The sequence below is a fragment of the Mauremys mutica genome, chromosome 4 (assembly GCF_020497125.1).
Source record: "Mauremys mutica isolate MM-2020 ecotype Southern chromosome 4, ASM2049712v1, whole genome shotgun sequence".
Taxonomy (NCBI): domain Eukaryota; kingdom Metazoa; phylum Chordata; order Testudines; family Geoemydidae; genus Mauremys; species Mauremys mutica.
In genome coordinates, this window is record NC_059075.1 from 133,656,898 (window position 1) to 133,680,779 (window position 23,882).

The following is a 23,882-nucleotide window of genomic DNA, read 5'->3' on the forward strand; positions in this document are numbered from 1 at the left end:
AGTGTCTCAGGCTTCGTAATCATAACTGCAAGACAACCACTATCCTTTGACATGTCAGCAGTAAGATGGGGCAACAGCAGTGATTAGCATTAGATGGTTCAGGAAAAATGAGGTCAAAGAGGCAGCTGCCTCCCACATGAAGGAAGTGGGTCCACACTATTAAACTGACATTAACTGATCTTAGAAAAAAATAGATTTAATCTAAAATTGTCATGCAGGTCTTGAGCCAAACCATGTTACAGTTTTTCCATGTGATTAATTTGTGTTACTAACTTGCAGTCAAAGGGGAGCAGAATGTGTGCTTCCTATACTTGTTCTACAAACCTTAGTTGCACAGGCCTCATCTTCTGCAGGAGAATAAAAATGTTGAACAGATAAATTCAGATCCCACAGTGTTCAGGAGGGAAAGTTCTTACCATTTATCAGCTCAGTTTTATATTCTGTTGTAAAAGTTTGCAGAAGTTGGCTACTGAATGATAATTGCAAGTAAAAGGTAATAGACCAAAGAGATATTTCATGGTTGCCCTGACAAGTCATTTTCTCCACTGAACTTGCTCATGGATAAAATATTTCCCTTGTTTAACCAAAACAAAAACAGCCATTTTGCTTATTCCCCGACCAAATTCAAATTTAAAAAATGAAAATTAAAGCCATCTACATCACAGTAAACAAAGCAAAGGTGTGTGTCTGAGTTTATTTATTAATTCAGTCTGTTCTAAGTTGTACAGTTATGAAAAAAACAACAAAACGACCGCTGGAAGCCCAGAAATATTTACAATCTCGCCTTGTTGTAGTGAGGTCAGTCTATGTTGTTGCACAGATTGGTTATGTTTGGTACCACAAAATGTTTAAAATTCAGACAAAAATTCAAACAGATTAACAATTGTATATACAGGAAAAAAGAAAATTCAAGTATCAAAATACAGAGACAGATTAAATAACATTTTTATTACAAATCAGTCCCACTGCCATACATCACAATTAGCAAAAAGGTCTACATTGCAAACTGAAGTTGACTGTTCTCTGCCCTGTTGGGGAAATCTCAGGTTATTTTTCAAAACACAAAAAAATTGAGTTCGCTCTCCCATTTCAAGAGCATCAAATTTGCTTCTGGTTGGACAGGTACCTCTAAATATGTCAATGTAGGATCTAAAAGGGAGCTTGGAATGGCAAACAGAGCTTGTTATCAAATGAAAAATCCTACTGCACTCAACTGCTATAAGCATAAGAGAAACCCACTGAAATTGCTGCTGACATATCTGAACTCTGGAATGAGGGAGTGTTAATGTAGCTGAGCCCACATAAGTTTCACAGATCAAGAAATGGATTTGCTCAGGGATACTGTTTGGTGTCTGCTCTGTACAATGCAGCAGCCTCACAAAGGGCAGCAGGCCAGCTCAGCTTTCCCTCGAAACACATCCAAAGACCCTTTTTCTGCAAGGGGAACAGGGGTGTAGTACCTCAAATCCAATTCAACTTTTTTTCTAGAATTTAAAGACAAAACTGAACAGCCGAGATTACCATTTTTTTAATAGGCACAGAATAAAATGATTGCACCCTCATTTTAAGGAGACAATTCAGCTATTAAACTTAGTGTCTGTCTAGAGTTCTCAGCTTGGACCCATACCAGATACAAATGGAGGGTGCTCTAGAATACAGTCTGACCTTTGAAAAAGGGAAGGAAGTGGATCACAGGCTGGTACCAGAACTAGCTCAGCACTTTGAAAAATTAATCACATTCAGCAATAGAAATCTAGGACACTCCTGTAGGAACACAAGAGTCTGAACAGTGTACAAATGGCAAAGTACTGAGAGACTGGGAGCCTCTTGAACTCCTGAAAATATAGGCTGGGGTCCAGGAGGAGAGCCCTACCAGGCAAGTACCTTGAAAACATACCACACTAAAACATACGCTGCCAAAGCTCAGCTCCTCTGCAATACATTTTCTATGTCTAGGAGAAAACAAACACCTAGCAAGAGAACTGCAAAGGGGGTTGCTGGGTCACTGGAGACAACAGCAAGACTGGAGTCTTCGGTACCACTTTTACGGCCAGCCAACCTCAAAAGCTCATGCATCCAACAGAGCTATCCCTCTCCAAAGCAGGGGTTCAGTCTCTGCCAACATGCCGAATAGTTACACTTACATCAGTATGAACTGCAACATGGGTATAAGAAGGAATGTTAAGTTTCCTAAATTCATTAATTTTTAAAAACAGCTTGTTTTCTGCCCATGAATCATTGACAGGTCTAGGCCTTGGGGATTGTTTGTTTCTCTCAGCACTCACCATCAACTGGAATGAAACTAAATTAAATCTTGACAGATACAGCAGCAACTGGAGTTAAAAACAAATAGGACACAATATTCTAATAAGCAGCAGGGCACTACCAACCATCACACCTGCCTGAGATCACAGCCCTGGCATGGCATGCCCTGTTTTTACATTTCAAGAACCAAGTCATGCCCATTTTACCATCTCTCCCTTCCAACAAGGTCCTGATGATCAGGGCACTGGAAAACATCAGTTCACACAACTGTCACAGCCAAAGCCACCATTAAATACTCTGGTAGTTTAAATGAAGCATAATTACAAAGCACCTTCAAGATTGTGTTCTGTTTAAGAATGCGAGACTGCTTGGGACCAGCCATTCTTAGATTGATTAGAATTTATCATCAGGTATGGACTGTTTCAGTGTAATGCCCAGAATATAACTCCTTGTTTGTTCATATTCTGAAATACTGTTACACTAATGGTAATTCACTAATGAGCTAGTATCAAAAGTGCTAAATCACAATCAGACTTTAAAAACCCAACCTGCTAGCACATAACTGCATTTAGAGAGGGTATAGAAAGGAGCAAACTCTCCAGTTATTCAGTGTGATAAACTAATGGAAAGAGATCTAATTGTGTCCTCCTTACCATAAAAACATCAAGTATTGCAATGCAATAGTTCTCTGTAGTGAAAGCAGGCGTCGTACCATGGGTGATATCCAGCAATAATCACTAGGATTATAACTCCTTTGCAGACACAGTTTTCCTTAAGTTATATCCATCTCCCACTTAGGCTTGGAGTGGCTTTAAAGAAAAGTGTATGAAAACCCATGCAGCTGAGTTTCATAACTTGGAATAAACAACCATTGCCAAAATCTTGGAATTGTTTTCTACTGCTCACCAGGAACTGAGGCGAATTAAAGTACCATTAGACATACACATACTAGCGCCATTGCTAAGACTTTTTACCATACTCTTCGTAGGACAGGACAGTACTGTAGAATCTTATAATTTACTAACGTTTGTTCCACCCAAAAAAATTGCAACATGCTACATTTAAGTTGTGGATTTGTTTTGCTTCGTATCGTTGCAAGTAAAAGGAAAAAAAACTCTAAAAAACATTTGTTGCAACAGACTAGAAAATATGGTATCACTCCCTTGAGCTCAGAAGTCTCAAATCTCCTTTGCTAGAAATGCGTAGCTGCTTTTGTCAGCTGGTTGCTGGGATCCCTTTGCCCCCCTCAGCTCTGGAAGCCCTTACTCAGCAGTCATGAATATATTCAAAGAGGCAGACACCAGTGCTGGGTGGAGATCTTCATCCTGTTGGGGTACCACTGCTTCTTAGGTCTCTGCCCCGTTACTACATTTCCATGGTAGCACACAGCTGCCTGCATATCAGCTTCCCAGAGGCAAACAGAACAGGGGACAACGTTACCAGAAAGGAAAAAATGCAATGAATAATTTCATGAGTCACATTCATACCAATGCTTGGGGGGGAGAAGGGTATGTGACCAAGCAGTGAGAAATAATAGAGTTACAGATGCACAGCACAAGCCCTCTGTTCAGACAGGTCTGCTGTGATCCCACCTAGGTTCAGAGGTCAGCATTAAAAAGGCACATGCACAACTGACCCCTTTTTAGAGGCGCTGAGAACCCACTGGCGACACTGGCAGTTGCAAGGGCTCAGCCCCTCTGAAAATTGGGTCTGTATGTGGGTAGATGTAACTGATGGTAAACTCTTGGAAATAAAAGCACGCCACCACTTGCATTCCTGACTGAACTTCTCTTCTGAACTGTGTGAAAAGAGGTTTCAGAGCACCGTTCACAGCTTGCCAAACAATACTCATCTGCGACTGCAGCTGCTTGTAAAAATGCCACTGTATTCTACTGCAAGTGCCCAAACCACCATAGTTAACAGTAACACTGCAGTGTTCTGGGCATTCGCTATAGTATTTCTCTAGTTAAAGAATCTTTTGTCTATGCATCTGTAATCCCTTGCCAGGCGTTAAATCCACGTACAAGACTGGGTTTCTCTACTTTGTACTTTACGAAATATCCTCCTACCCTCCTTACTTGGATACTTACTAACCAGGTTGTTATTTTTGAACTCTGTTTGCCCTGTTAGGCCATGGCCCTGAGGACTGGGAGGGTCAGACTCACTCCTAGGAAGGAGCTAGATAAAGATTTTGAAACACAAGATTCTAGTACAATTACTGGGCTGGAGGGGAGAATGGGAAAGAAAAGACTGATGCAAAATCAATAGCCCACTAAAAAGTAATCCTTATTAGTTTTAATACACAATGAGTGAGGACCCAGGCTGAATTACTACATTTGGGGTGGTTGGTTGCTGCAGAGATTATGACATTTGAAGAAAAAACTCTTATACCCATAGTTCCTGCTCTGGACAATCCAGGTTGCATCAGTAAATGGGGTTTGCTTAAGATTCAAGAGCCAGTGTGGACACACTGGGTGTTTCCAGAGATGGACATTTGGGAAGGAGTAGAAGATGGGGGTTTTAAACTTCATGACAGACCATCACTAGGCAGAGGCAAGGACAGTGTGGGTAGTAGCTGTCCAGCTTCCTTCCCAGCTCTCTTCCTACCACACCATGATTGTCACCTGCAGCTCTCCCACTGCTGATTCTCCTATGAGCAGATTCTGCTAATGGTGCAAAATAATGATGTTGGTATGCTTGGAACTAGACTAGGATCAAACACATTTGTGATCTTTGTCCAGTGAGATAGCTGAATGGCTGTGTACTAACCCTACTGTCCCACACAGCCATAGAAAGGAACAGGCTGTTTTCAGTCTGACTTTAAAATGCTGGTCAGAATCCAAGGTGCAACCTCCCACCTTGTGAGACTTGTACTTCACGTGGCAGGAGAGTGAGTGAAGCTGCGCATAGTGGGTTGTCGTCACAGGACTACTACGACGTGCTAGTCACACAATGCCTTTCCTTAGAGGCTCTCAAATTGCTTTGCAAACTGATTAAGGCTCACATCACCTCTGTGAGGGACAGAGAGATCATCCCCATTTGATAAATGGGGAAACTGAGGTTAAGTGACATGGTAACACAGCAAGTCTGTCAGTGACAGAACCAGCAGTTCTAACTCCCCAGTCTGTTTAATCACTGGACCATCCTTCCTCCTCAGTTTCATGCTATCAATGAGCCTTATACATTTTGCCCACTTTAATCCGGGCTGGCCATAAGCACAGCCCTGTCAGGAATTCACCAGGGCACCTCAGGAGAATAGTGTAGAACCTCAGGGTTATGCACACCTCAGGAAAGGAGGCTGTTTGCAACTCTGAAATATTTAACTCTGAACAAGACATTCTGGTTGTTCTTTCAAAAGTTAACAACTGAACACTGACTTAACACAGCTTTGAAACTTTACTGTGCAGAAGAAAAATGCTGCTTTTAATCATCGTAATTTAAATGAAACAAGCACAGAAACAGTTTCCTTACCTTGACAATTGTTTTTAAACTTTCCCTTCATTTTTTTTTAGTAGTTTACGTTTAACACAACACTGAGCTGCACTTACTTTTTTGTGTGTCTGCTGCTGCCTGATTACATATTTCCGGTTCCAAATGAGGTGTGTGGTTGACCGGTCAGTTCATAATCCTGGTGCTCATAACTCTGAAGTTCTACTGTATTTGTATCACCCATGTTCACTGGCTAACAAACTGCTTTATGGCACAGAGTCCATCCTCCAAACAAGGTCCGAGCTCTGCTCTGGCCTGCACAGCAGCTCGTGCTCTGTGTTTCAGTTGTAAGAGGTCTGAGTCACATTTAGGAACTGAAGTAGCAGCTGCAGACAGATCTATCTAGCCAACCATGGGGTCAGAAACTTTGCAGACAAGGAAATGAGGTGAAGGGAAACAGGGAGGTGTCTGCACTTAAGGTTCCCAGGTACCTAGGGCCATCCCTAAGGGTAATCCCATTGCCAAGGAATGGGGAAGTGGCAGATGTTTCAAGATCTCCATAGCCCTCATTGCACAGCATTTAATAGCCTTGTGATCTGCAGAAGACTTGTACTTGAAATGGGATCAAAGTTAACATGCAGGAAACCTGCTGAACAGAACAAAGTTCCCAACTCCTCAGTCTGCTTTGGTCAGACATCAAATAGTCCAGTCCCCGCCCTGCACCCAGTTCAGGATTAATTTCATGTGCCTTTAAAAGCTTAACCCATTTATAGTTCTAAAAGGGAGAACCAAGCTGGTAGCTCACAAGCAGTTTGGTCGGTTTGAACAGAGGGGCCCTGCATCAAATCCAACAACACAGAATGAAACACACACAATTGGCTTCAGTGGGGCAGCTGAGAAGCTGCTGCCGGGCGTTTCCTATATATACCAACCCTGATTTCTAAGAGGGGTCAGTGTGCACAGTGAGAGCCACGGCCGTGCAAGCGGCCCAGACCAGCTCTCACATTAACTGTACAATCAGGTTTGCAACACTGAACTTGGGGGGGCGGGGGGATATTGCGTGAAGGATCCATGCGAGGAAATCTAGTGAATGGGTTATTTGCAGACAGCATCACATTGGTTAGTGTTGGTTCAGATGACAGGTAAAAAGGAGTAACAGTTCGCTGAAACAGTAGACAGCCGTGGCTCAGTACAGAATCTAGAACGAGTGAGTGTGCGCACCTCGGAGACAAGAGGTCTACAGCAGTCCAAGGATAAGAACGTTAAATATAAAAAGGCCTGGGGAGTGTCACGTCGCCCCCAGAGATTCACAGTGCCGCAGCAAGGGGAAAAACGTGGATCCACATCTCAGACTCTCACAGCTTCCAACCCTCTGCATCTCCCACCTCACAGGTATCTAACAGGTCATTCTCTCCGCATGTTACCCTTGTTTCCGAGTAAGGAGAATTCACAGTGTTCAGTAGTGATCAGATACAAAAGCTGTTTAGTCTACAGTATTCTAGTGCTGCTGTCTCTGGTGGCGTAGCTCCTAGAGGTGGAGCTCAGGGCCAGCAGCTGGAGGGAGAGGGAGTTTAGAACAGCAGACAGATCAGATCGCAAAGGCACGGTTAGACTAGGTGGACACAGGGTTGCTTTTTTAGAAGATAGTGGTCTCATACTTAGTGCTGAGGGTCCTCTTAGAATCCTGTTTGGGTTCAACAACCCAGGAGACACTGGCATGAGACTGGGAGTCTTGGTCCACTTCAGATGGCTCCAGCTGGAAAACAGTGGAGGAAAAGATAGTACGTTAGGCAACTTGCTCACCTGGAGAGTCAGGCCAGAGCTGGGGACATCAAAAAGCATTCAGCAATAATGAGGGACACCTCCAAGCTACCAACATACAATCATACAAACAAAACACGGAGGGAAGCAGCTCCTACGCGGAGACTGGTGAGGAACCCTGATGGGATTTGTCCAGGTCTTCAGGCTAAAATCAGAAACATCTGTACTATACTACCCCAGGCCCTGAGCCAATCCACCCAGAGTTGTCTGTGGCTTGGGCCCATCTAAGTCTATTATTGACTGGGCCAGCCTGCCTAGTTTCACAAGTAACAGGAAAGCATCAGAGCTACACGGATGATCCTCCAGGGTGGGGACCCAGCTCCCTGCAGGTAGATTTCTCCTTTTATCTGATTTGCTCTCCTGGCCAAAGGACAGCTCTTCCTTCCCTCAGCCTCCTGATCTTCAAATGTGATAGTGATGGTAACGGGCTCAGAAGCAGCATGTTCTGTGTTAGTGGGGCACTAAAGGGCAGCGAGAGTTCTCAGCACTCGGGATAAATGTGATCAGCTCATCATTGGAGCTCATCTGTGCCCACACCTGAGGAACGAGAGAACAAACACAAAAAGCAACAAAGCAAGAGATAGGGCCACAGCAAAGACATGGGAAAACAGGAAGGAGGCTTTCAAGAGAGCTGGGTTGCCTGCTCATAGCTAAGGAAGCTCAGGATTGTTCATCACCAAACAAGACAGCAAGAAGGGTAGAGACCTTAGCTCCTTGACTAACAGACTGCAGCGGCAGATAGGAGGGACGGTGTGTAGTACAGGTGTGACAGTAACAACAGCGACTATCGGGAGGAAGCGGCACCTGGGCAACGGGAGCAAGCAAAACAGACAAAAAGGTGACATTAAAGGAAGGCAACAACCATCCCCAATACCCTGTCAAGTACGCTCCAGACCAGCCTCATCTCCTGGTTGCATTAACGGCTCTCGCTGCTGCAGGATACAAGTTAGGTGCCCAGCCCTATTGTCAGTTCTTCTCTGGGTTGTGCACAGCGGGGGTATTGCCCACATTAATTCGTCCCCTCTGCCCCAAACAGATCTCCCACCATTGCTAGTGTGGCTACAGTTCCATGAGTGGGACAGAGAGAGAAAGCAAGGAGCCAACAGTCATAAAACAACATCAAATGCCGTGCTGTGTACTCAGCACAGAACTACAGAATAAAGCTCCTGCAGCCTTGTGTACACTAGGGTTCCCGCCACTGCATAATAATCTTATTGGGCAGAAACGCAGACAGGGAAATCTAAAGCGTATTGCATGGGAGCGGGTGGGGGGTGTCACTCCACCATCTACTGCGCTCACACCATACAAAATACAATCAAGAAGCCACCTGCCCCAAGCATACGTACTGCGGATTTCCTCACGCCGACTCTGGGTTTAGGCACCGGTTTGGAAGATTTCGTTTCTATCGTTTCCGCTGCCGAAGCGCCGGTGGGTTTTGATTTTTGGGCTTGGAGGGCCAGCTGATAGGCGACTTCAAACGCTTGTCCCAACGTCAGGATGATTTCATACGTCAGGTTCTTTGGAGAAACCACACAGAACAATTTCAGAGCACCACACGGTGCTCGCTACGACAATCCATGCAGTAGTGGCAAATAGAGAAGCTTCCCTTGGTGACAGAGCTTCCAAGCGGGGCCTAGAACAAGCACCACCCATAGGAAGGCCAGCTGCTGAGTGGAGGCTGAGCTGGGCCTTTGGACTCCACAGATGGCCCCATTCATCTTTGGTCCTCAGTTGCAAACCCTGTATTCTCTGTTGCAATAGCTATTCTGCATCAGCTGGCTTTGCCTCCTCGCATGCCTGTAGGCTGACGCTGAGCAGAACTCGGAGCCTGCACACCACAGGTTTGCCCCCACTGGCATACAGAACTATCTCCAAGACCATTATTTTCCCTTCAATAGTATTTCACATTGAAAGGAGAAAGCCTCACACATTTCGCACAGGGAACATGCTTGAGAATACAAATGAGCTATGTGATAACATGCTCCGCCCTGCACCACATGTTAAAAGGCTCTTAAGTCAGCCAATTACACCGTACGTAATTGAGAACTTATCAGGGTTTTGTTCACAGCACATTCCCTGGTAGCAAAAACCCCTTCTCCATTTTAGTCTGCACTGGAGACTTCAGTAATGAAGCCAGACAAATGTTTTTATTGTCAATAGAGCTGTGAAAGGAAGAGAGGGTTATTTCGGTGCAGAAACAGGCAGAGAAGCACTAAAATGAGATTGACTTTTTTTTTTTTATGGTTTCCATCTAAGCCTGGGCAATAGAACACTGAACACAGATATAACGAACCTGAAATGCACCACGGTTATTCCAAATTAAAATACGCCAACTGGTGACTTCCTTATTAGGCAGGCCAAATAAATGTTTAAAGACATTTTTCTATTACTGGGCTAGCGCGATACATTTCACTCCTGGGTGGGGCCAGCGTGAAGTAAATTATGCTGCAGACGCTGACCTCTCTCAGACTGAAATGCAGATTACAAGCTACACACAGCAGTCAACTGGTAAACGACCAGTCCCACTTACACATGATGGGAGAGTTAGTGGGGTTGATATGGGTTATGGGACATTACTACTATGTACAGGGCAAGCAAGACAGTAGGAGACAGCAACGGCAGTATGCAGTGAACTGGAAAGTAACAATCCTTTTGCTGTTGTCCGTACGCCCATGTATTCCACCACTGCAATTGCTTACTGAAGGGTCAGCAGCATTAATAGGATCTGACACCACAGCCTGTACTGGCAGAGTGAATTTGCTGGAGGTGACTGGTAAGATGCTCAGTAGAGAAGTGGTGAAAAGAACATATTTAAGGCCCCTGTCAGACTCGGGAAGCCTCCCAAGGTATGTGGCAAAAAAAACAGTTGTCCGGGTCATTTAAACTGGACAGACCCAGGCATGGCCTACACACAGTGTCCCTACACCTATTGTGGTGGGGAAAGGGGGTGACTTTTCTACTGAAATAGTTATGGTACAATCCCCCTAGCGAGGATGCTGTTATACTGGCATAAAGACTCTTATACGAGACAGCTGATATCCGTATGGGAAGGGGAATAAGCAATACCAGCATTAGGCACCCTTACGCCCATGTAGCTGTGGCCGTGCTAGGGGCTGTACTGGTATAGTTAAAGGGATATGTGTGTGTGGACAAGGCCCGAGTCCCTGGAGAATCACTGAAGGGAACAATCTTGCCCCAAAGGATGGGGTAGGAGCTAATGAGATTTTTTTCTTTCTCCAATTTCTCTGTGAAGAGCTTTAGTACGACACCCTCCACTGTCATCTCTGGCAGCAGAACACGCATCATACATGGATTATCTACCAGTGCACAACGATATGGCAAGAGCTGGAGGAGACAGCTCAGTGCTCTGGGCATGTTTAGCCCTTACTCCTAGTAAGAAACAGACCCAGTTCCATGACAGGGGTTTGCCCTAGTTTCTTGGGGAAATTCCCCCTGCGCCCCTGTTTTGTAGTGAGCCGGTCAATGCCCTCTTTTCCCAGAGGCGTCAGCTGCGTACGGATGGCTTGTGCAATACTTTGGGATGCAAGGCAGGGCAAAAATCCTTTTGTGCACATGTGCCACTCACCACATCGACAGTGCTGAAGACATGGCAGTAGTGGTGGCTGGTCTGCAGGTCCTTGGTGATATAGGCGAAAGTGCAGAGATCTTCGGGGTCCTGGGCCGCACAGGAGATGTTCCGGATTTCGTGCTCAGCGATAACATTCTACCAGAGTTAAACACAGGCAGCCAATTTTGTGGGATATATAGATAGTTGGATTGTCCCACACTATCTCCTCCTAGGAAATAACGGCCACCCTATCCAAGCTCAGCAAAGCACCTAGCTGTATGCACGTAAGGGAGTGTGATGAGGGAATTCAGGTACAAATTGAGGGGAGGTCCTGGCTGTCCTTTCCAAGTGATCTTAGCGCTTGTAGGAAGGTTATTCTACTTCTCTCCATTCTAACAGACAGGTTGACACAGGAACAGTTCATGCTTCCCATCACAGCAGGACCACATCGCCCAGGGCCATTTTTAAATCAACTCAGGGTTTTCACCATGTGTTACTACTACAGTGATTTTAAGACACTTGACAAACAGAGCAGCATATTGCAGACAAAGGGCAAACAGACAGATGGGAGATGCTGGGAGTGAGGGAGGCCCAAGCTGCCCCAGTCCTAGCCCCACATCTTGTTGGAGTCAAAGGGAGGAATTAGAGCGGTGGTTTGGTTTCTCGGGGAGTAGCTCACAGCTAGCCCCAGAAGGCACAGAAAAAAGGGATATGGTATATTGTAATGCCTGTGTCCTAGAAACCGATTCCTAGTCTAAGGAGCTATGTAAGAGAACCACTCAGAGGGAGAAAGCAGTATTCCCAGGTTGTGCAGCCATACAAGTGGTCAGCCAGCAGGGAGTGCTAGCGAAAACTGTTAGATCCTCCCGCGCCAGTAACGCTGTGCTCTTCTGGAGCACCTTCCGTGAAAGTGTTTCAGAGTCCAGCACCAACTGTTAGTGCCTCAAAACATCCCCATGCGATAGGCTGGACTTAATCTCAGTTTACAGAGAAGGAAACCAAGGCAGAGAGATTAAATAATTGGTCCAAGGTCAATGGAGCATGTCAGGGACAGGCCTGAGACTAGAACCCAGTGAGACTCCATCCCCTCCTCCAATCACCAGCTAACACTGTCTTTGACATGTGGTGCCATGAACGTTGCCTGGGAAAAGGAAATCCATCTGGGTTCTCTCTGCCTCCCCCTTCTCCACTAGCAATAAGGATTCCACACACAGAACAGAGCTGCTGACTGCTGATGCAAGAGGCGGATTCTCCCGTGGCCAGGCTGGCTCCACAGAGCTAGCCAGAGCGTACTCATGTTTGAGGCTGTCAGCTGATAGGACTTGAAGCCACATACAGCAGATGAGTGAGGAGAAGGGTGCACGGGCTGTCCCATCTGAACGCTACACTGAGGGCATTCTAAGCGTACCTTGTTAGAAGCATCTATGAACTTCACCCCTTTGTAAGTAATGGATAATATTATGGTTGGGATCTTCTTCATATGCTCCGTGGATTTCTGCAGAAAGAAGAACACAGAGATGAGCAGGTCCAAATTAAACACTTCCTCTTTCAGTGGGACTCCACAGCTCTCATTGGGGGTATTACTGGGAGGGATCTGTGTAGCCAGCAGAGCGACAGTCACAGGAGCGTGTAGAGCTCTCGGCATGAATTTTTCCATGGTGCTCCAGACTGGAAGAGGGATCCGTGCACCTTGTGCAGCAAAAGTCCCTCTTTCCCAGTGTTTGAAATCTGAAGGGGGGAGGGGGGGGACACACAATTTGGTGACGCGCAGCCTGAGAGGAACAAAAATTTCACTCCAAGGCTTTCACCAACCGTGCCAATGGCACCATTTCCACACACCAGGCTGGCCTTCCTCCTGAGCTGTGGCTTCAGCCCTGCACAGAGGGACACTCCATGTGCACCCTCAGTCACCACAAGCTTCATGCTCCACACCATCCATGCTTCTCCTGTCCGCCACCCACCTACCCTCATCTTTGCACAGGCATCCTGCGTCGACTCCGTCCCTCGCAGGTCTTTGATTAACATGGAGCCCAGATACTATTGGAAACAAGGAGAGGAAGGGATGCTGCTGTTAACTGGCTCCACTGAGCTTGGAAGCCTCAAAAGCCACTCCTGCCCCCAAAGCAATGTAGAGCAAACTGCTGAAAAATCACTTTCCCCATCACCCTCAAGGGAGAAAGGGTCACATGCAGGCCTGGGGGATCCTCTCACTCCCCTTCTTTACACCCTCCAACAGTATTCTGGTTGTAGTCCCCATCCTCCCACCAAAGCCATATCCAGACTGGCTCGTCTGGACTTCTCCCAGAGCCAGTCACGGCTGTAGACCAATGGCTAGCGCCCGCTCCCTCCAAGGGACTGAGCCCAGGGCTCTGCACAGCAGTCCTAGCTAAGCCCAGGGATGGAAACCAGCGACTGAGCCAGGCTCCCCCAGGAGCAGAGTGCACACTCCACTGAGTTGGCAGAAAGGATCCTCACTACAAGTGCCATGGGGGAAAAGGGGCTGCAGAACCCCTGTGAGGGTGAGCGTAACCTTCCTGCATGTTGAGAACTGAGCACAAACTCTGGAGGCCTCCTGGATGCAAGGAGCTGAAATCCACTTACGTTAGCCTCGTACCCGCAGGACTCGAAGATGAGCTTCTCAGGCTGGTGTTGCCAATTCTGGACAGGCGCATACGGCGCAGCGAGACTTGGGGGCCTGAGAGTCAGTCTGGACTCACGATGCTCCTCCTGAGGGGACAAGCACAAGCGTAAAAGCCTCAAAGGACCCAACCAGACATCTAGCTCGGATGCACGCAGCATGCGAGATAGGAAGCCCCAGGGGAGAGCATCAAACCAACAACAAAGTGCTTCAAACAGGCACAGTGATATGGCAACTTACGAAGGTGGAAGAGCCCAGTGACCATTCCCCACTCAGCTCAGGTTCAATTCTCAGTGCTAACAGACCAGCAAGAGCATCAACCAACCAAACTAGGGGAATTCTTCAGAGGGCATAGGACAGCCAGCGTGCGCATCACTGATCTCATCCCCGCAACCCCAGCCAGCTGCTGTCTCATAATAGCTCCCAGGGTCCCCCAGACATCAGAGCACAAGGGAAAATGCACCCCAGGAAAAGCAAGCCCTACGTGCACGGGGCTTCACGGGGTGGTCACATCCCCACTTTACAGATGGGAGATGACACCCAGAGAGGGGAAGGGATTTGCCCAAGGTCAGAGCAGGTCAGTGCAGAGCCAGGAACAGAACCCAGGTGTTCCACTCTAACAACCAGGCCACGCTGCGTCCCCTTTGCATTCTGAGCATCCTTCATCTAGCAGTCTGAGAGTGCTTCACTACCCCCATCTGGGGCACACAGTTGTGTCTCCCAGCCACACCGCTGGGGAGCTACGCAGGCTCCCGTGCAGAGGAACCCACAGGAAACAAGCTCGCTCTGACCTGTGCTTTGTATCGGTCGGCTCTGGGGTGAGAAGCAGCATCATGGCCACTGTCATGTCGCCTCTTCCCAATATCCCCCGAAGGCAGCAAGAGCTCTGCTGACCTCCCCGTGTAGGAGTCAGTCTGGCTCAGCGGTGAGGAAGTCTGGGACATCAGATCCTGGCACTGGAGGCAGAGACAGACACAGATCTAAAGACAACTGGCCTGAGTGGGCACATTCCACAATCCCTGCCTGCCAGCTACGGCAGTCGCTTTGTGTTTTTAAACAGCACGTCTCCTTCTGGGACCAACTTTGCCAATGAAGAGCATGGAGGCCAGAGCTGGGAGTGTTGCTGGTTTGACTAACCCCCTTCTAAAGCCACCGGTGGTTTGGAAGAGGAAAAGCAGTACAACGGAGCCAGCTAACCACAAGGTCTTCTCTGCAGAAGTCTCCTTTGTCACGCATTGGCCTGGCTCTGCCCTAAGGAACATGGGAAATCTCACAGGTGCTGTAAGCCAGAGTCCAGCCATCTCCAGGGTACACCAGGGACATATTGTGGGAATGGGCAGTTAATTGTTTTTGAAACCAAACCACTAGACAGTTCATTAACTCCCCTATGTACGCAGGGCACTTCCCCAGCCACCACTAAGACTGCTGATTTAAAGTCAAGGATGGCCTAAAAGGTGGCCGACTTCTGGCAGCTGTCCAGGGTGCTGTGCAGAGACTAGAGGTGGCTTGCTCAAAGGCGAGTGCAAACCAGCCTTGAATTCCACACCAAAGCCACAAGGGATATTCAGCTGGGATGTGGGCAGCCCCTCCTTTCCAGGGCAGAAGTCTGGCACTGCAAACCCCACCTTGCCAATGCCTGCACAAAGGGTGTGCAAGACCCTAGAGTTAATGGGACCTGACACTTCTGGCCTGGTCTGCTCTTCCCTAAGAATTTCCTTTGCTGTCTCCTGTGAAAGGCAGGTCACCTGACAGGTTCTCTCCTCAGCCTCACCCCACAATCACTCCAGGACTATCTTAAGTTCTGACATGGCCTCACTGCTGCAGCACTGGACACTTTGCTACCTTTACTGTGCGTTTATTCTCACTAGAGGGCAGACATCTGTGGACTGACTTTTGGCCAGGATCAGCCTTGGGTCAAAGCCCTAAAAAAATGATGCATTTTAAGTGGCATTATAGAATTTACCAACCCAAAGACTGAGGGCCTAGATAGCACAGTGATAAGAGATCAATCCAAATGCCTTACAACAGCTGGCTATAATTGCGGGGAAGAGAGAGTGTCGCCCCGGTACGTGCCGATCCAGGGCCCAGAAGACAATGCAGGGAACTCAAGCTGGTGCTTGTGGGAGCTCACAGCTGCAACGTGCATTAGTTCCATTCAACACCCTCGCTTAATTTTCCATTGACATCCTTCCGTTCCACAATGCCAGAATTGGGCTTTAGGAACTCGGCAGCTGTAGCATCAGGAAATGTTACAAATGGCCCCATTCTCTTCTACCTCCTCCCTACCCGGCATTTCAATCAGCTGACACTGTGCCAAGGCAGTTCCTTCTCTTCCTTCAATCCTGTCTGTCTCAAGAGGATGTTTCAGCGAATCTTGGATTCTCAGCTGGCTGCTTCCCATCTGGGCATTTGCTATCTACAAACCCTGTGATTCAATGCTAGTGGAAGGTGCAGGATTCAGCGCCACGGGGACCAGAGTCCTCTCTGTATCCAAGCAAGTACAGGTTGAAATGACAAAACAGAGCTATACTCCTCCTCCCCACAACGTATTACATCCCCAGGCTGAAGGAACCAGCTCTGGGGGAGGGAAGGGGTCTGAGGAGAGGGAAGTCAACCTCATGCTTAGTTCTTGACCTAGGAGCACTGAAGGCCCTCTAGTGCCAAGTGTGATGGAGGGTTTTGTGCTATGGACACTGTCCAGGAGAAACTGGACTGAGACCCAAGCAAATTTCATCCAGGCCAAACAGCCATCAGAGGGCACCAACCTGGGCTGGAATAGAACCAGTGACCCGGAGCGGAAAGGATCCAGGTGACAGGAGTCCTCCCTATTTGGTGTTTAGAGTGTTCCAAGAAAGTATTGAGGTCCTGAGCTTGTGACCACTGCCATGTATTGCCACGGACACCTTGGGAAGGCAGAGGCTGCGAGTCTACCCAACATGCCAAGCCCTCTACCCCCAAGGCCAAAACTCACGTGTGTCCAGAAAGCAAAACTGGCACCAAACCCCAGTCAGATGGCAGAACTGCTGCCCTTTCTTGGCTGTGCCCCTCAGACAGGGTGCCTCTAGCTCCTCACCCCCCTCCTCAGCCACACACATGTATTAGGAACACTCCTGCTACAAGCCCACCTCAGGCCTCTGCTGCGGTTGTCAGGCCATTTAGAGAGGCAGTGCAGCCCAGCTGCCTCGCTGTCTTGGACACCAGAGCAGCAAGCTTTGCACGGGCCATTCATCTGGAAGTGCTGTTAGAATTAACTGCTACAAACACTGCATGGAAGTGTGATGGAGGGGAAGTTCTCATTGCCCCAAGTGTGTCCCAGTGACAGAGCCGACGCTGCAGATGTACTGGTGCTTCTGATTAAAAATGCACTGGTTGTGATGTTTGCCCTAACCAGAGCTCCTGTTTGAACTCCATCAGCTCTTCCAAGCTTGTACTTCTTTCTCCAGACCTTAAAAAGCAATCAAATTCAACCAGATGCAAATGGCTACAACCCTGCTTACAGCCAGACTTAGGCATGGAATCTGCATGAACGCATAGCGTGTGAAGTATTCCAGGTATTGCTACATGTACCCATTTGGAGGAATAGCACTTAGCTTAAATGCACTCTCTCCCCATACACAAAGCCAGAGATGCTGCTGTCTCAACCCCCAACCGCAAGGTCCAATTTTTTTCCCCAAACTAACCAGTGGAAAAAAATTCAGAAGGGCAATTCAATTGGCATTTGAGACCCAGAAGGAACATCCAGCCCTTGTCTGAGCATCTCCAGTGGGTCACAGTTCACATCAAGGCATTTTGCTTTTTATAACAAAGGTTAAAGTGTCTAGGTTGGAAACCTACTTCTTTAAAAAAATTGATGCACGTCTCTGAAACCACTCTGGAAATTTACTACCCACAGTAAATATTTCAAACAAGTTAACTTATAAAATATTGACACAGAGGAAGGTTATTTTTGTGGCACCTTTTAACTGACTCTCCTAGGAGAAATTCTAGTGCTTTCAAGAGAGAATGAGGCTCAGAGAGAAAGGGCGAGCATGTTCTCGCTTTCCCATCTGTGCCCGGATTCCCATCTGGAAATCTTTTGTAACACCTGAGCTCTCAGTGAGCACATTCCCCCAGTCTCAGATCCCCAGAGGTCTTAGCTGTTCATCAAAAAGGAGATTATTTCTAAGGCAGACTTGATTTTAGTTTCTTAAAAGGAAAGAGAGATGAGCCAGCACAGAAGAAAACATCCTGGCAGTGGCTGATAGTGCTCCATGCAGACGTATCAATCAGGCAGCCAGCAACACAAACAATGACTCACCCTCAGCTGTGAGAACCGGGGTGGTTTCTGAGGTGGCTCCTCGTACGGTCTGTCCGCCAAGGAGGCAATGATTCGCTTCCGATGGCCAAGCAGATTCACCTTCAGCACCTGGAGTCAAAGGGGAAGGTTAGCTCAGTTCAAGGAGGGTGGGCAAGGATTTCGGTACCCCTGAGCATGTCGTGCAATTTTTTATCTTCTTCTAGTCAAACTAATAGCTGCCAGTTTTCGGCCGAGAATGGGAATTGCCCCACTGCCGGGCCTTCCCTCATCACCATGTTTGCTGATCCTGTTCAGCATCTCTGCTGTACAACTTAGTGTCATTTCTTGTCAGTTTCATCCCAAAGCAGAGGAATTTGGTACAGCATGAAATATACTCCTCCTCCTAATTCAGCGCATATATACAGCTCCACACTGGCAAGATGCTGCGTAAATAGGACCTAATCCATCAGCACCTCCCCCCCCTCCCGCACCGCCTTGTGAAATCGGTCAGCATTAACCCCAGGTAACAGCTGGGGAAACCAAGGCACAGATGGGATAAGTGACGCATCCGAAGTCACACACAAGTTAGCATCACAGTTGAGATTAGAGCATAGCTGTTGCTTGTTTTCAACCCAAACTTAAGCCACTAGATAATGCTGCCTGGTACCCCAACCGCATACAAAAAACTACTGTTTACTTTTTCAGGGTGCAAACCCTAAAGAACTATCACTGCAGTTGACAGGTTACATTTTAATTAGACAAAAGACAAAGGGCTGTTTTAAACTCAGGGCTATGCAAGCATCAATCACATGAAACGGCAACAGAGAAAGGAAAGGAATCAGAATAGACCCATTACAATTGGAACCCTCTCATTCACACCAAAGAACGGTTCTACGTATTCACAGGCTCTCCCTGAGTTAAGACAGTCTCAAGCATTTTTCTAGTCCCCGAGTATTTGGAATGAAGGTGCTGGGGCACAGAATCATCCTACACTGGCGCTGATTCTCCTTGCACCTTTGTATTTGAAGAGTGCTATGACATTGCTGCATTGGGTCTAACAAACCTCTCTGCAAGTCGTACCCGTCTGGAGGGAACCTGTGCAGGATTAATAGCAAAGCCAATACCTACATTTACTATTTCAAGCTCCCAGAGGTTTTTCACAGTGTCAATGGAGCTGTAGCCACTCGACAGGAAGGACTGAATGTAATCCTGCAGCCCCAAAGAGTCAAGCCAAGCGGGAACCGAAGGCTGGCTGTTCCCATCGCAACCCAGAGATTTCACCTAAAAATGGGCAAGACAAGAAAGGGTTAAAAAGCCTCTGGAGATCCCAAACAGCTCAGATTCCAAAACCCACAATAGCTGCAATTAAAACCGAATGTAACTAAAGAATTATAATGGGGATTTGTACAGTGACTTCCACATGAAGATCTCAAAACATTTTGTAAGAACCCTGGGGCCAGGTAAGCATTTCTCCCATTAACAGGCAGACAAGCAAGGCACCGAGGTTCACCAACACGCCCAAGGGTGCACAGTGAGAAAAATCGAGAAAGAATCCAGGAATCCCAACTCCGAGTCCCGCGCTGTGCTCACTGGATAGCATTCCCTCCCTTCCGCATTTACCCTTTAAAGCACAGAACCGCACAGCGGACCGGGGGGAATACATTCATATTCAAGTTGTAAGTGTCTTTAGAATGTAGCGAAGCTCGAACGCCAGTCAGCTGTCTATTTGGCTGGGTACTTTGGGTGGAGGTGCTTTTCCTGAAGCAGGTCAGTCGCGAGAGCACAGTTTTCCTGTCCCACCCCTGGCTCTAGCCTGAGAAGCCGATTATTCTTGCCAAAGATGACCTTAAGGTCTGTGCACTTCAGGAGTAATTGGGCAGCTGGGTCCAGCCGGGGGGAGGGAGAGGCACAATCCAACACATGTGCGCACTTGGAGAAGGCTGCCAGAAAAAGGAGACCCAGGGGAATGTTCCCAGTACCAGAGGCTGGGAGGAAAATCTCTCGTTGGTCAATTTAATGCTCAGAAAAGTTGCTGCATTAAATAGCCCTGGAGGATGGAGTCCCTCGATTATCAGGTGACAGACAGCAGAAGGACAGGCCCTCTCTCTGGCTTCCCCATCAAACAACCTTAGTCCTGACTGGGACGTGCACTGCAGAACTGAGTGCCATCTCCACAGCCTGTTCAGCCCTTAGCATCGCTATTGAAAGCATCATAAAGGCAGTAGTAAGTGCCAAAAGTGCTGGTGGTTTTATGATGTGGCAACTGCCCACTAGCAACTAGACTGAAACCTCCTCTGAGCTCCACTCCCGAAGTCACTTCACAGCAATGACAAGGGACTAGTGTGGTGATCCAGCAGCGCACTGGCTAGCTTCAGCGCCAATTCCAAGCCCCGCTCCAAAGTAACTGGAGATGGAAACTGGCTGGTGGAAGAGGCGGGAACGTTCTCATCTATTTACAATGGCTATTCACATCCCACCCATCTCGCAGCTGACCAGGTCCATCTGCCCTCTGTGACCACGCCCCAAAAAGCATGTCAGAGGAGACTGCTAAGTTCTCCCTTCAACTCTTGGGCATATTTTCCTCTGACAAATGGAGCTGGAGAGTCGCTCCACTGAACACATGCCATTTATTTCATTTATGCACTAGCGGGAGGCACCCTGCTGCCCGCAGCCTGGATGACGCTCTGTTCCAAGTGCCTGAAATAGCCTCATTACATGCCACTGGCACAGATAAGGTAGCGTCCAATTTCGCAACACAGCCCCTGGCAAAGGCCTGAGAAATCAGGTGCAAGAGGAAGACTGCCTTGTTTCAGCACTTGAGCCAGGTTAGTGTATTAGCGCTAATTCAAGCTGGGTCACAGGACCGTTGGCTGTAACTGGAAGTACTGGCATGAGGTTATATCAGACACTTGCTGAGTGTGTGAGAGAAGGGTGGCAGGCAAACTGAGGGCAGCTGTTACCCTTCTTAGATTTCACTGGCCATAACAAATACCAGAGCAATTAGACTTCAATGCAGCTGGAGACAGCTTTGGAAGAGCCGAAAGCTGAGTGAAGTTCATCATGCTCCTGACTACGTTTGCCATTTGGGGCCCTGGCTGCAAGTGGCAGTACCCCAAAAATAGGATGTTCAGAAAGCCATCGCTGGAATACCAGCGACCACGCTAGTACTTCCTGCCAGGGGCGATGCCTTATACATCCCTAGCATTAGGGGACTCTACTCTTGAGTCCTTAATGCAAGCTCTCCACAAGCCTTGTTGTTCTTGCACCGTATGAACACACAGAGCAAAGCTTTCAGCGACCAGAGAGAGAGGCAGAGTTCCCCACAGTGAAGCGTGGTCCTCCCCGACCTGCCTGCATAGCCCGCAGGATTCTCAGCTGTGGTTCCAAGGAGCCTGGTGTTCCGGAGCTGTCACTCAGCCCTGTAAGCCACATCCTTCTGGTGGCTCCCTACAGTCCAGACGCACCAGTTCGTGCCCAGTCAGCTCAGCAGAAAAAGAAGCCTCTGCTTCTCCACAAGCTTAAAACCCAAGTACTGTCCCCCTACTGGCCATTCCCATCTCTGGTGTGGGATGCTCTATTGATGCGGTAGTAAGCCCTCTTCTCGATGGCCCTCTCCCAGAGAGTAGCTCTCCAAATAGCCAGGGACTGTATCTACAGAGGGATGGCTGGGGTTACATGCTTTGTTTTCTGTATCGTGGCCCTCCACACCACAGCCATGCAGTTTGAGAGTTGCTAGCTCCATCACCCCGCTCCCCACCTGTGCTGCAGCAACTCAGCTACACACAGCGATTAATATAACTGTCACCTTGGGAAGGGGACGTGCGGCCTGGAGAAGTTTTCTGCGGTGCTGCGGGTCGCTAATCCCGATCTCCCGAAGGTCCTGATCTTCCATTACGTTACAGCCCTGTAGAAACAGAATGAGAGAGAGATGTGGCAGCAGAGTGCAGCGGCAGCAGGAACTATGTATGTTATAGCTACCTTCCCCCACCCTTCCTACTCTGCTCCCAGGTGAGAAAAGGGAGGCCACTCTGCAGCAGGGGAATATGCATGAAGCTTCACAGGAATGACTCCACCAGGGGGCAGAGCAATAAAATGCACTGACTAAGCATGCTTCATCTCTAGCCCCTTCACTCCATGGAGCCACTTGACAACAACATCTGCAGGTTTCAGTTGGATTTCCATAATGGACTCTCTACCAAGCTGATACCCATGAGATCTTGTAGCAGCTGGCACTCAAAAGCCATGCTGTAGCTCTTCAGTGCCCTCCCAGGATGCCCCCACGAGGAACGGGGAATTCCACAGACAGCTTCCCCTCCAGTGGGTTTCTCAGCTTCACATACCTACCATAGGGCCCACCACCTGCCATAAGCAGACAGCCTAGGCAGAAGTGAAACAAGTCACCAGGTGTATTGATGGGTTAATTCTGGAGTGTGCAGTGTGCTTGCTGAAGCAATTAAGGGATGAATGCAGCTACCCTCTCCCTTCTCTCATTCAGTTTGTTCCACAGTATCTCTTTGCAGCCAATAGATTTCAGGACACTGATATAAGGGACTTTCCTCTTTCCTATGTAGATGTTTTACTCAGCCATTTCTTTGATCATGGTTTAGCAATTCAAATCTCCCTACTGCATAAACAATCCCCTTTTGCGTATAAACAGAACCACTGCACACTGACAGGCAGGAGAAGCTCATCTCTGCCTAGGCTCCCTTGAGAACCAAAGAGAATAAATTGAATTTATTTTAGTGAGAGCTGGAGATCCAGGGAAGGTCAGTATCTCTGTAATCTATCATCCATCTCCATGGGGACAGAGGCAATCCAGCCCTCTCCAGTGCAGAGGCTTTCATCATTAGATACTGCTTTACAAAACTCATTATCTCGGTGTGAAGCGGGAATGAATGCGAGAGTGAGCACATGCAGACTGCGCTTCCTTCACTGATCAGAAACTACATGCCTGTCAGTTTCCAGTTAGACCCGCAGCGGGCATATGTAAGACCAGATGTGTCTCCCCCATCAGTGATATAGCCATACTGTAACAGCTACTTGAAGATCCATATCCAGTTAACACCACTGACCCGTATTGCAATAGTGCCCCAATCAAAGTAGGTCCCCCATTACGCTAGGTGCTGTACATCACCGTATACCTGGAGAGCCCAACTTCAGCTGCAGACATGCCCTCTCCATTCCTGAGCTGGCCACAGATTAAAGATGAACTGCCAGGTCTTGGCTATTTCGGAGTTCATTTTTATAAAAGAAATCTAGCTCAAGTTGGCTGCAGTGTCACTGAAAGTGTCCTGTGACAAGAGGGGTCCACATAGTGCATGGAACCGTAAGGGAAAGGGGGACTGAAAAGTCTAGTCAAAGCAGTGGAATTAAAAAAAAAAAAGGTAATTCAGAGCCTCTTCCTTCTCTCATCCTTTAGGGGAACTATTTTCACAGTGGAAGGATACGTGACATAGCACCATAATTTTAAAAAATTAAACACAAAATGTAAATGTAGCGAGTCACTCAGTGTGAGGGTGTGTTAGCAGCTTACAGGTGCTGATGGTACTCAACCCTTCAACGCATCCGCAGCATACGGCAATACCCCACAAGTGTATGCTCCGGGATGGGGTGTTTATCAAAGGGGCCATCTCCCGCCTCATTAGTCTACAGCATATTTTAGGGGCTTGTAGGGTATCAGTGCGTGCACACACACAGGCAGACTTCTTCCGGGCTGGGCTGACTGTCATTGGTGCTGCATGACCAAGACTACCAGGCCCCTCCCCATGTACCCTGCTCATGACAGCAGAGAGTAGTGACAGCTACAGCCTTCGCTTTGCCCAGCACAAAGTGCAGCAGGCCCTACCCTTAAAAGAAGAGCTGTTCCTTTTAATAGGGAGATCAGC

General features: G+C 47.8%; 1 protein-coding gene across 6 annotated transcripts in view; it reads right to left on the reverse strand.

The window, feature by feature from the left end:
* Window positions 1-666: 666 nt before the first annotated feature.
* The window catches only part of ANKS1A (ankyrin repeat and sterile alpha motif domain containing 1A), a 164,345-nt gene continuing 141,129 nt past the window's right edge, over window positions 667-23,882 (reverse strand). For 2 of the 6 annotated variants that reach the window (XM_045016185.1, XM_045016183.1), the window contains 11 exons: window positions 21,803-21,901; window positions 19,126-19,278; window positions 18,019-18,126; window positions 14,513-14,677; window positions 13,685-13,810; window positions 13,049-13,120; window positions 12,492-12,578; window positions 11,102-11,239; window positions 8,862-9,032; window positions 8,221-8,319; window positions 667-7,450 (listed from right to left, as the gene is read on the reverse strand). In XM_045016185.1, the coding sequence (XP_044872120.1) occupies window positions 7,331-7,450; window positions 8,221-8,319; window positions 8,862-9,032; window positions 11,102-11,239; window positions 12,492-12,578; window positions 13,049-13,120; window positions 13,685-13,810; window positions 14,513-14,677; window positions 18,019-18,126; window positions 19,126-19,278; window positions 21,803-21,901 (1,338 nt within the window). In that variant the 3' untranslated portion in view covers window positions 667-7,330. The remainder of the gene's footprint in view (window positions 7,451-8,220; window positions 8,320-8,861; window positions 9,033-11,101; window positions 11,240-12,491; window positions 12,579-13,048; window positions 13,121-13,684; window positions 13,811-14,512; window positions 14,678-18,018; window positions 18,127-19,125; window positions 19,279-21,802; window positions 21,902-23,882) is intronic. The other 4 variants (XM_045016188.1, XM_045016186.1, XM_045016184.1 and 1 more) reach the window with 3 other exon arrangements.